Below are 12,404 nucleotides of genomic sequence, written 5' to 3'. Positions count from 1 at the left end.
CCTACCACGCCACCTCCAGAGCTCTTTCTGAGCTGGGGTTATGTGTATGAGTCCATCCAGCATTGTGAGCAATTATTGAAAGGTGAGCGTGGTGGATGGTGCACCTGGGCCGGCTAAATAGCCATCTCAGATGGTGACTAAAGAAAACTGAAATTATATAAGGGGAGGGGTTGGGGGTGAGCTATCCAAAGGGAAGGGCCGCACAGCGCTGAGCTAAGGAGCCACTGGATCGACAATGGCCGCGCCCAGTAGCTAGAGTTTCATCTTTACAGGCAGTCACTGGTGGGAAACGTCACCAGCAGGTTTGGGGGCTGAGCTGGTGGGTATGGAACACAGGTGTGCAATCAGGTGCCTTCGGGACACTTTCCATTCCTTGTGTGGCTGGACTCCTGGTGCCCAGCAAGTTTTTCCTGTTCTTTTGTTCTCCTCTGGCGAAAAGCTTACAAATGGCCGTTAAGGATTGCATTGCCCTATGAGCCTAACAGTTGTATTTATCTGTTTCTTCCATCCTGCCCAGCACAGAGAGAGCGCCCAACTAGCTCCCAAAGTCGTGTTGCTTCGCTTTGCAGAGACTTCAGGAAGGAAATGGGTTTTGCTGAGGATCCAAAGGGAAGGGATGGGTGGATCATCCAGCCACGGGGACTTCAGGCAAAGCCTGGGTCCCAAGCTGTTGCCGTGAGCGTGTGTGTGTGTGTGTGTGTGTGTGTGTGTGTGTGTGCGCGCGCGCGCAGGCTGGCGCTTCCCCAGCGTGTGTGACGCGGGCTGTGGGAGCTGTGGCCATGGGGCATTGGCTGTATTCCAGGCCAGGTTGTGCGCGTTTCCTCCTGTGAGGTCTGACTCCGTGTCACGACTGGAATGTGAGACCTTGCAAAGTGTGACTATCTCAGTCGTTCTCCCAGTACTCCCAGCTTCCAGTCCAGCAGGGCTATTCTGTCTGCTTTCACTTCTGTCCTGTGTCACCCCCTCCCAGGGTCAGCCCAGCTGCCCCACCTCCCTCCCAGGCAACTGTCCCTCTGCCTTTGAGTCTTCCACGGTGGCTTTATTCCCCTACCTCCCTCTTCTCCCATTTTATAGACTGGGAAACAGGCTCCATCACTTGAGGTGCCCAGCACGGTCCTGGGGCTAACCTGGCCTGGCTGGCTGCTGGTTTGGGTCCTACATGGGCATCCCCAACCCCCACCCATGGACATAGTTCAGGCTTCAGGAATTACTGCTCCAACCCCAGGGGAGCTTGCTGAGAGCCAGGATGCACGCGGCCACCCCCTCTCCCCACCCAAAACCCCTAACCTTGGGAAGAATGACCACCAGCTTCCTCCCACCCCCTAGAGTCAGGGTGGGGGCCAGGGGAAGTGAGCAGCCCTACTGCTCTGGCTTCTGCTTTCTGGCCCAGCTGTGGCCAAGTCTGAGTCAACCCCTCGGGACTATATCTGGGCTGGGGAGTGGACTGGGGCTGGGGTGAGGGGCAGGGCCCATGGGTGAGGAGTAACGGGGGTCTTGAGCCAGGCAAGGGAAAGGGTTCGGGGCTGTGCAGCCAGTGCCCACTCCCAGGTAGGGAGTCCCGCCGGCCCTCCCTGGCCCCCCATAGTGCAGGGATGCCCCGGCTGGAGACAGGGGGCTAGACCACCCTAGCTGCCCCAGAGGTCTCCGTGGTGCGAGAAGACGCTTCCGCCTCCCTCTCTGTGTCTGTCTCTGAAGCTCCCGCCCCACCTGCGCTCCAGGAGCTTGATCCCAGCTTCACGTGTCTGGGCTGGGCAGATGCGGGGCTGGGGTGAGGGTGAGGGGAAGCGCTGAGCGGCCGGATGGCCAAGTGATGGCTGTCCCAGCACCTGGCGGCGGGATGGAGGGGTGGGGGGTGGAGGGGGACAGGGGCGGGTTGCAAAGGGAGATCCCGAGGGAATTGCAGACACCAGAGACGCCAGCCCGGCCCCGAGGGGCGTGGGCCCCGGGAGGCGGGCCCGGCCTAGGGGCAGGGCCACGACCGGGTTAAAGGCCGCTCCCTCCCCCGGACTGCTCCTGTCGCCGCGCCTGTGCCCACGCTGTGATGGCCTGGTCGCCACTCCTGCCGTTCCTGCTGGTGCTGCTGCTCCAGGTCCCCGCGGTGGCGCGCGCGTCCCCGCTGGACACAGTCCTCGAGGGGGCGGCCCCCTGCAAGGTAAGGACGACAGCTCGGCGGGCGGGCGGGCGGCTCGCCTCCTCCGAGACCTGGCCCCGCAGCCCGCGATCTGCAGGGGACACGCCCGTCGGTGCCGAAATCCCCCCTGTAATTCCCCCTGTAATTCCAGGCACTGGCGGCACTCGGAGTACTTTCGCTTTCCCATCTCTAGCCGAGACGCTCGCTCGGCGGTCCCCACTCCGTCCCCGCCCGGCCCGCCCGAGGGTGCACTGAGCACCTACTGTGTGTATCTGGGGTGGGAATCAGGGTCTCCCCTTGGAGGCCAGGGGAAGCCCCGACAAGCCTGCCCATGGCACCCGCATCCCTACCGGATGCACTTCGGCCAAGGAAGAGCGCCAGCCAACACCCGCCTCCGAGGCTGGCGACTTGCTCACAAACCGGGGTGCCTGCGCCCCTCGGCTGGAGCCGGAAGCCAGCACTTATTAGGTGCCACCTCCGCAGGGAGCATGGGAGGGTTCAGTGGGCCCCTTGGGAGGAAGAGGAGTCAGAGCAGGTGTAGGGGCAAGGCTCTGGGCGTGAAGTCGCACCAAATGAGCATCCATTAGTCTCCTGTGGTATGCACCTCTGGGAAGGCAGGATTGAGGTCAGGGACCAGAAATGTGCTTGCCTTGAGTCCTTACCGTAGACGGTTCCCCTGGGCCAGAGGTTTCACTTCAGCTGGAGAAAAGCAAGAGCTGTGCATGCATTAATTGCCTGCGGTGTACAAGTCTGTCCCATCTGTTCTGCAGCCAAACACACTTAAGGGCGCAGTAAAGCCTTAGTTAGAGTCAAGAGTGCGCTCAGGATGGAGCACTTACTATTGGCATCTCTCTTTCTGCAAGAGAACCAAGCAGAGCTACAACTTGCTTCATACCCCTTCCTCCTGCACAGGCCGGTTACCTGTGCCCACAGGTGTCCCTTGGAAAGCCCCGCTCACCACCTGTCAACGTGAGTCTCTACTACGAGGCCCTGTGCGATGGCTGCAGGCTCTTCCTGGTCCGAGAGCTGTTCCCCACGTGGCTGATGGTCTATGATATTCTCAATGTCACTCTGGTGCCCTACGGAAACGCCAAGGTACATGGGCACCAGGCCAGGGAAGCTGAGGCCGTGGCCAGGATTGGGAGACACCTGTGGCGAGCTGGCCGGTACTCACCTCACTGCCTTTCAGGAACACAATGTCAGCGGCAAGTGGGAGTTTACGTGCCAGCATGGAGAGGAGGAGTGCAAGTGGAACAAGGTGGAGGTGAGCAGCCCCAGGGCCCCATGTGGGGCCCACGGAGGCCTGGGAGGCTTCAGGCGGTAACGGAGGTAAAATCCAGGCTCAGAGGGGACTGGAACCAGCTCTCTCCCCTGCCGATGTGTCTCCACTCATTGCTTTGTTAACGGTGCCCATGGTTATTACCAGAGTGGTCTCGGCGTGCTCTGGGCCCTTCTCATGCCTTTGCCTGCCCACCCCTAGGCCTGCCTGTTGGACCAGCTGACGTGGAACGCAGCCTTCCTAACCATTGTCTGCTTAGAGGAACTGGATGACATGGAGAGCAACCTGAAGCCAGTGAGTGATACTCTTACTTGGCCTGGGTTGGGGGACCCTGGCCTTCCCTACACTCAGACCCAGGTTCAAGTCCTGTCCCCAACAGCCACTCTCTGTAGGCCCCAGGGAAATGTTCTTTCCTTTCTAAGCCTCTGTCTGTGAGTCAAGGGAAGGAGGATCTGGGGCGTGGGGAGGTGAGGGAGTGCTTTCTCTAGGAGCAGCCTCTGAGCTGGGCTTCCGTGAACAGGAATGTGCAGGGACACAGATGATGGCCCTCCTCTGGGGTATGGGGGTGACAAGACGGGCCCGCCCACCTCCCTGGAAGATTACGAAAAAGAGCTCCCAAAGGAATGACTCATCTGCCCTGATCAATTATTCATTCATCAAATATTCAGGCCACCCAGGAGGACTCACCCTGAGACGCCCCAGCCCTGTGGAACCATACCGGGGCTGGCAGGGTACAGAGGAGGGGGAGCCCTGAGGAGATGCTGAGGAAGCTGGAGGATGGGTGTTCCTGGTAGAGGGAACGGCACAGATCAAAGCTCTGAGGGAAATGTAGGAGTCAGGGGCTGAAGGTCTGGTCGGAGTGGACTCAGGAGCAGCCTAAGCTCTGCCTCAGGGGCCTCCACTCAGGCATGTATGAAGCACCTGCTGTTTACATGCATGTTACATTGTCAACCCAACTGTCCCTTATTGCCAGTGAGGAAACAGAAACTTGGCTTGGGGGGCCCCTAGGGGGACTGTTGGGGAGATAGCTAAGGCTCACTGGCCCTCCTCTGCCCTCAGTGCCTGCAGATCTATGCCCCGAAGGTGTCCCCAGATGCCATCATGGACTGTGCAATGGGGGACCGTGGCACACAGCTCTTGCACATGAATGCCCAACTTACAGACGCTCTGGAGCCGCCCCATGAGTATGTGCCTTGGGTCCTCGTCAATGGGGTAAGAATCTAGTGGCCCTCAGGTTGGCCCTCAGGCAGGGACCAGGGTGATGGATGTACCCACCAGTCTGGAAGACAGGGAGGCAGGGGCCAGACTTGGGGCCATTTGCAACCCCTTCTGGGCCTGGCATGGGCTGGTCAGGGCAGGTAGCACTTGTGACCTCCTATCTTGCTTCGTGCAGAAACCTTTGGAAGACATTAGCCAGCTCCTAACCGTCGTGTGCCAGTTGTACCAGGTAAGCCAGAGTGATTCATCAAGTGGGGGTGGGGTCTCTCTCAGGCCCCCAACTCACGACTGTCTCCTCCAGGGTGAGAAGCCAGAATTCTGCCCATCCAAGGCCAGCTCCCACTGGGACGTCTGCCTCAAGTGACAGCTGTTGCCCTTGGAGGAAGCTGATGGAAGGATGAGCTCCCACCTGCCTTCATTTTTCTGATCCCTGACTTAGCAGCTATGGCTCATCATCCAGATAACTTACACATTCCATGAAGTCCAGATTTTACCCCAAGATCGAGAATCTACCACTGAGAATGGTGCTACATTGAAACTAGTTTAATAAACCCTTCTAGACATTGTGACAATATCCTTCCATTTTCCCCATCCTCCGGCCTGTGACAACTGCTGTTCTTTTGTTTCTATGAGTTTTACTTTTTTAAATTCCACATATAAATAAAATCATACAATATTTGTCCTCTGACTTATTTCACTCCGCATCGTATCCTCCAGGTTCCCCCATATTATCACAAATAGCAAGGTTTCCTTCTATTTTGTTAGGGTCGAATAATATTTGTGTTGTCCCTTTTGTTAAAAAGGATAATGTCCAGCTGGTATAGCTCAGTGGCTGAGTGTCAGTCCATGAACCAGGAGATCAAAGTTCCATTCCCCAGTAGGGGGCGTTCAGGAGGCAGGCAATCAATGATTCCCTCTCATCATTGATGTTTCTATCTCCCTTGCTTTCTGAAATCAATAAGAAATATATATATTTAAAAAAGGATATCAAAGAAAGGACTTCCTTGGCAGGTCTAATTAGATTTTCCCTGATAATTTACCAGGATGCAGCAGGCATTCTGTCTGCTTTGCTGGAAGTTTCTGTAAGGAATCTCAGGTTGGACTTTGAAAAGCCTCTATCATTGGTTAACTAAAGATGAGAAACGACCAGGTTTCACCTTGCAGTATCTATGCCTCTTGGCAAATTTTTTAAAAAATATATTTTATTGATTTTTTTACAGAGAGGAAGGGAGAGGGATAGAGAGTTAGAAACATCGATGAGCGAGAAACACCAATCAGCTGCCTTACTGGGGATGTACCTGCAACCAAGGCACATGCCCTTGACTGGAATCGAACCTGGGACCCTTCAGCCCGCAGGCCGACGCTCTATCCACTGAGCCAAACCGGTTAGGTCGCAAATTCTTTTTTTACTAAAATTATTTTATTGATTAGAGAGAAAAAAATAACATTGATTTGTTCCACTTATTTATGTGTTCACTGGTTGATTCTTGTATGTCCCCTCACTGGGGATAGAACCCACAACCTTTGCGTTTTGGGATAATGCTCTAATCAACTGAGCTACCCAGCCAGGGCTACTTTCTTCTTTTTTAAAAAATGGATTTCAGAGAGAGGAAGGGAGAGGGAGAAAAAGATAAAAACATTGATGAGAAAGAATCATCAGCTGCCTCCTGCATGCCCCCTCCTGGGCATGTGCCCTGACCAGGAACAGAACCTAGAACCATGACCTCCTGTTTCACAGGTTGATGCTCAACCACTGAGCCACGCCGGCCAGGCAAGGCTTCTTTCTTCTTGATAGCCCCTGTGAGAAATGTTCAGCTGTCCAAATTAAAATAGTGAACTAGGAGACAGAAGTATGGCGAAAATGAGGTCTTTATCATATTCTTGAGAGCAGGTTGTACAGGCACACATGGAGTAGGGATCACAGCCTATTTATCCCTAAGGTGCGAGAGTCCCTCCCCCGGTTCCTCATTGGTTGAGTACTATGGAGTTTACAGTTTCCCAAGTCTTGTTGGGTTATTTTTTAAAAATGGGCTGAGGCCTTTTCTAGTTGTCTCCACTTACCCCTGTGTAGTTGAGGCAGGGCCTCGGGGATTTCCACCACGATGCTGGCTCAGGTACACAGTTCTTTGTTCTTATGTCCTCTTCCTTCCTCTCTCCATTCCGTTTGCCCTGGGGAAATTCAGAGACCGTTTCCATTAAACGTTGACTGTGCTGAGGATGGATCACAGAGGCCTGTTTCCTACATCCCTCAAATATTACAAGGATCGTGTTGTGTCGGGATCGACCTGTAAGACTGAACCTGCAAGGCAGTTATGAACCAGTTTTCCTGTGAAGATTTTGTAAACATCAGCTGCCCAAAGTGAAACCTGGTTTCTTGAATGTGGTTGTTGATAAAGTTTACCTGACTGTCGTGTGAACCAAAATTTGACTTTTTTAACCATGTTGGAAGATTTCCACCAAGATGCAGTAAAATCTAGTCTGTAATGCCAGGCTGAGGTACTTGACAGCAGTTAAGTGCTGAAGGATAATTTTACCAAAAAAAGGTAAAATCGTGACTCTCAAACAGATGTAAAAATGAGCATGTGATTAAAATTGTTGTTAACTTATTATAAATGAGGACAAATGGTCAGGTGTTAACACCATTTTAAAGGAGGTCCAAAGAACAAACACATTAAAATGGATATGCAAAGTACGGCAAAAATAACTGGGGGGAGAATGTCTTTCCACCTGGCAGAACTCATTTGCATGTCCATAGGCAAAAATCATTGTTAGGTTTGACCCAGGCAATTGAGTTGACACCCCTCCCCCAGGAATTGGCTTTACAGGTTATTTCACTATGGACATTCCCTTTGCTGAAGACCACATTGCACTTGCGGTGACCACATTCCACTCTCTCCCCTCCGGGTCTGCATACAGAAGTCTCCGCCCAGGGGAAAAATCCCGCCAAAAGTCCTTTAAAAGCCGCTGACTCCCCTCCCTGGGTGCTGGAGCCATCCAAGCTCAGCCATCTGGTGTGCGGATGATCGGATAAAATCCCTCACTACTCTGGCTCGTGCGTTCCTCCTTCGGCGACCTAACAATTATTTCTTGCTGTTGCTAGTTATAACTACAGTTTATAAAAAATGTGGACGAAAGGGGCCACATGCTAACCTGACAAGCTCAGGGAAGGTCTGCAGGTGGGCTTGCAAACCCAAAGACCTAAAGTAACCACAAAGGATGGTTTGAATTAAACTTTTAACTAAAAGCAGTTATGGTGGGTAGTCATCTCCTAGGCCAGTATCTTCACTGGCAAGGTCAACCTTTACCTTAACTGAGCCTAACTGTCTTTTTGCATCTAAGATAACATACCCTTGAAATGTTTGGGTAACTTGTAACTTCCCCTTTTTCTGGACTCCTTGGGGCACAACCTAATGTGCCTGGGCGCCAGGAAAGATACCACAAATTCCTTCATTGTTTTTGTTATGTTAATTGTTGACGGTTAATTATCTGCACCCACCTAAGTATGTGTCTATCATTTTACTTTTAACCCAACCCCAGAGGTTCCCCCCTCTTTGCTTTCTCCCTCCTCTCTAGTCTATCACCAAGGTATTTCTTGTAACCCATCTATGTCCCCTCCTTTGATTGCAATGTATAAAATAGATGAAAAGAACTGCCATTCTCTGGAGCATTATCTCAATCCGTTGACTCTGCTTCCTGGCAATTGTCGACAGTTTGGCTCAAATAAACTCACAAAAATTCTTTACAGGATTAAATGTTTTTAAGTTAACAAAAGTGTCCATAGAATCAGAATCAGAATATGCCGAAGGGCAATTTTTGGGGGGTAAAGTGCCATATAATAAACAGTTTAGTTTTTACAGGCCAAAGTCTTTGTTGAAACACCTCATTGGAATGACAGTAAGCAACACAAACCAATGGGCACAGAAGTTTGAATTTCATATAATTCTCACATGCCCCATATTATTTTGATTTTTCCCTGACCAATGCAAAAATGTAAGAAACATTCTTAGTTTGTGGGCTTCACAAAAAGAGGCAGTGGCAGGATTTGGCCGGCAGACTGTAGTTTGTGACACCCTATTCCTGTAGGTGAATGCATAGGTTTCCGTTGAAACTCACATTTTCCCTTACAGTAAGTAACACGGGAAGTAGCATGGGTGTACAGTTATTTGTGCAGCAGCAGAGCTTGGAACAGTGCCTACCACTCTCATTACTATGGTGGAACTACGGTCAGAAGCCCAGGTAACAGCCAAGACCAAGGTCAAGTTCTGGACCTGTGGCTCCCACGCGGCTGCGCGTAGCGGAACTGTAGCCCCGCCTCCAACACAGTGAGTCTTTGTGGGATTAGACTTCCGCCCCGGTAGCTGACATGGCCACTGGCCTGAATGCCTGCTCAGGAATCTCGCGAGAATCTGGAAATAGGGAGAGCTAAAACCATAGAGCGTGATAACTGTCTAAGATTGGCCATCTCAATGCGGGAGGCGGGATGACAGGCGTAATGGTGGCCTGAGATTGGTCAGTGCGGTCTGAGATGGTAAGAATGTGACCACAGGCCCTAGCTGGTTTGGTTCAGTGGATAGAGCGTCGGCCTGTGGACTGAAGGGTCCCGGGTTCGACTCCAGCCAAGGGCACATGCCTGAGTTGCGGGCTCAATCCCCAGTAGGGGGCATGCAGGAGGCAGCTGATCAATGATTCCCTCTCATCTATCTCTCTTTCCCTAGTCCTTCCTCTCTGAAATCAATAAAAACATATTTAAAAAAAAAAAAAAGAATGTGACGACAGTTACCCTTAGGCCAGTGCAGAAAGGGGCGGGGAAACGAGGTGATACGTCAGCTATTGGCAAGCGTGGCTTGTGATTGGTCCATACGGCTATGCCCGTCTTCGTTTAGGGATTGGCCAAGGGGTAGGATGTCGGCCTTTCATTGGATAAGACCTCTCAGGGCGGGCAAAGTGGAGCACCAAGCAGTCAGCACATCCCGGGCGCAGCCGGGACGCACGATTGGTCGCCGCGGGCAGGGTGGCCCGGAGCGCCGGTCCCTGGATCCCCGCGCGCGATGGCGTCGGGTGGCTGGCGCTGGCTGCGCGGCCTGTGGGCAGCGGGGCAGCCCATGTTCCAAGGCCGCGCGCTGCTCTTCACCAACACGCTGGGCTGTGGCGTTCTCATGGCGGCCGGGGACGGCGCGCGCCAGTCCTGGGAGATCCGCGCCCGGCCGGGCCAGAAGTTCGACCCCCGGCGCTCAGGTGAGAAGGCTGCTAGTCCTTGACCCCAGGGAACCTTTGACCCGACCCCAGATTTGGAAACCCCTGGACCGTACCCGCGGGCCATGACCCCTAACCCGCGGGCCGAGTCCCCGGCAGGACCCTTGATCTCCGCGCGCACCCTACAACCTGACAGCCGCTACCCGGGTCTCCCCTCCCACCCGGGCCTCTGCCCCATCCCTTCCCCAGGCTCCATTTCCTCCAACTCGGAGCGTGTCCATCCACTCCCACCCTTCGGGTCTCGTCCCCGCCCACCCCTTCGTCTGCTTCCCTGCCTCCTGCATTGAGGGATGAGCACTCAGCCTGGGACCTTGCACCCGGGGGTGGACCCCGGCAGCCTGGGCGTGTGCCCTGGCCTCGGTTTCCTTCTCTGGAAATAGGGGCGATGGTAGAATCCTCTGCAGGGCGGTGAAGGGAGGCGGTGAGATGTAAAAGCAGCCCCTGGGATGGAGCCTGGCAGTGGGAGACCATCTGGGTGGTCTCTGGAGGGCGCTGGGCTTCCCCAGGGAGAGTGGGCGGGAGGTTAAGGTACTGACCTGCCCCCCGCCCCTTGGACTGCCCTCAGTGAGCATGTTTGCTGTGGGCTGCAGCATGGGCCCCTTCCTACACTACTGGTACCTCTGGCTGGACCGCCTGCTCCCTGCGTCCGGCCTCCGTGGACTTCCAAACGTCCTCAGGAAGGTCCTCGTCGACCAGCTGGTGGCCTCGCCCTTGCTGGGTGTCTGGTACTTCTTGGGTAAGGAGCCCCATGAGCTTGAGCTTTGCAAACCCTCCTAGGCCAGGAGGGGCCGAGCCAGCCTTGTGTTAGGGGGGACGCCAGGGGCATTTCGGATGCACCTCCCTTGGTGGGTGGTCCCGGACTGGAGGCTGGGTCACAGGACAGACCTCGTGGGGGCAGGTGTGAGTGGCAGAAGCACAGACGATGGCACTAAGTGCAGGAGGGATGGGGACGGGGTCTGATGGGGCTGCTCTGGCGGGAAGGGGCGAAGGGGTTCCCAGAGGAGAGGAACTCGGCAGAGACCTGAAGGCGTCAGCCGGTAGAGGGATGGCCTGAAGGAAGAAGAGCCGATGGGGCATTCACCCCAGCCTTTGCCTCCAGGAAGAAAGTCCTCACCTGTTCCCCACCCCACAGGCTTAGCTTCCTCATCGGTGAAGGACAGGTAATAAAACAGCCTCAGCATCAGGAAGGGTGTGTCCCTGTCCTTCAGATGGACCTGTCACTGTGACCCCCCCCCCCCCCACCTGTGGTTTCTCCACACCCACCACACGCCTACAGGCCTTTAAGTGTCAGGTTCCTCTGCCCGGGACATTGTGTCTCTCCGGTCATTCCCCTCGGGCTCCATCATCAGGACTCCCTAACCTTTGACATGCTCATCTCTTCCCCAGGTATTGGCAGCCTAGAGGGCCAGTCCCTGGAGGAGAGCTGCCAGGAGCTTCGGGACAAGTTCTGGGAATTCTACAAGGTGGGCATGGTACCCCGAGCCCCACCGCCCCGTTCATTCTCCTCCCCCCACGGCTCCCGGGGCCCACCCTTTACCACGCTCTGTCCCTCCCCACAGGCTGACTGGTGCGTGTGGCCTGCGGCGCAGCTGGTGAACTTCCTCTTTGTGCCCCCCCAGTTCCGAGTCACCTACATCAATGGCCTGACACTGGGCTGGGACACGTACCTTTCCTACCTGAAGTACCGGGTGAACGCAGGGGACAGACCAGGCACCCAGGAAACTTCTCAGGGGCCACACATGTGAGCCCCAAATGGCAGTCCAGCTCCCCTCCGGGGTGAGGGCCTCCTGTGCCCTTGACAATCCGCACCCCACGGTTGGCAGGCGGGAAGCTGATCACCAGCAGGGGGAAGACCGAGCCCCTCTCAGCAGTCCAACAGGGCCTTAGCCAGGTCCCTGCCTCATCTTTTCAGTGAGGCTGACTTCAACCCCCAGACAAGGGAGGGCGTGGTGAGGAGCCGGAGGAAGGGATGAAGGTGGCATGTGACCAGACCCTGTTGTGTGGATCGACCCCAGGCACCCTGACACCCCAGCATGGGTGGCCCGGTGAGGACAGAGTTGCCCCACCCCCTCGACTAGATGCCAGATGAGGCAAAACTGATTCCAGCTGACCACCCACCTGGGTGGGAAGGGGGATGGGCCCAAAGCAGGGCAGGGTCCTGGGCTGAATTCCAGCCCCACCCCCACCCCCACCCCTGGGCATCTGGCTGGGCTGCCCCTTCCAAGCCCACTACCAGGCCTTCGTCTTCCCATCTGGAACATAACCATGAAGATGGACAGTCATCCCCCAGGTCTTCTCACTGGGAGCCCCTATGACCAGGATGTCCCATCTTCAGCACTGGGCCCCGGCCGCCCAGCCAGTCCCAAGCCCTCAAAACTGCTGGGCTGGGCTGGGCTCTGAGCCCTGGAACAAAGGTGGGGACATTGCCTGTCCACTCAGCAGGGCCTGGCCTGGGCAGCACCAGGGCCATGTTCTGATTGTGGGCTGTGGAAACTTCATTAAATTCTCTCTGTAACTGAAAGT

The 12,404-nt window shown here is 55.0% G+C and overlaps 2 protein-coding genes across 3 annotated transcripts; both read left to right on the top strand.

Annotated features, from left to right (window-relative positions):
- Positions 1–1,983: 1,983 nt before the first annotated feature.
- IFI30 (IFI30 lysosomal thiol reductase) lies at positions 1,984–5,316 on the top strand. Of its 2 annotated transcripts, none has more exons than XM_059696216.1 (7): positions 1,984–2,152; positions 3,044–3,226; positions 3,321–3,395; positions 3,612–3,704; positions 4,470–4,594; positions 4,804–4,857; positions 4,930–5,316. In XM_059696216.1, the coding sequence occupies exons 1-6, from the start codon at positions 2,042–2,044 to the stop codon at positions 4,832–4,834; spliced, it is 618 nt and encodes a 205-aa protein (XP_059552199.1). In that variant the 5' UTR covers positions 1,984–2,041; the 3' UTR covers positions 4,835–4,857; positions 4,930–5,316. The 2 variants fall into 2 exon arrangements, with proteins under 2 accessions (XP_059552199.1, XP_059552198.1); XM_059696215.1 differs by having other exon boundaries at positions 1,986–2,152; positions 4,470–4,622.
- A 4,250-nt stretch (positions 5,317–9,566) lies between these two features.
- Positions 9,567–12,402, top strand: MPV17L2 (MPV17 mitochondrial inner membrane protein like 2). The gene is made up of 4 exons (XM_059696213.1): positions 9,567–9,863; positions 10,447–10,617; positions 11,268–11,344; positions 11,441–12,402. Exons 1-4 carry the CDS (start codon positions 9,677–9,679, stop codon positions 11,624–11,626), a joined length of 621 nt encoding a protein of 206 aa, XP_059552196.1. The 5' UTR covers positions 9,567–9,676; the 3' UTR covers positions 11,627–12,402.
- Positions 12,403–12,404: the final 2 nt, after the last annotated feature.

This window comes from Myotis daubentonii, chromosome 5 (assembly GCF_963259705.1).
Source record: "Myotis daubentonii chromosome 5, mMyoDau2.1, whole genome shotgun sequence".
Lineage (NCBI taxonomy): Eukaryota > Metazoa > Chordata > Mammalia > Chiroptera > Vespertilionidae > Myotis > Myotis daubentonii.
Note: the sequence above shows the minus strand (reverse complement) of the source record. Positions and strands in the feature narration are given on the sequence as shown.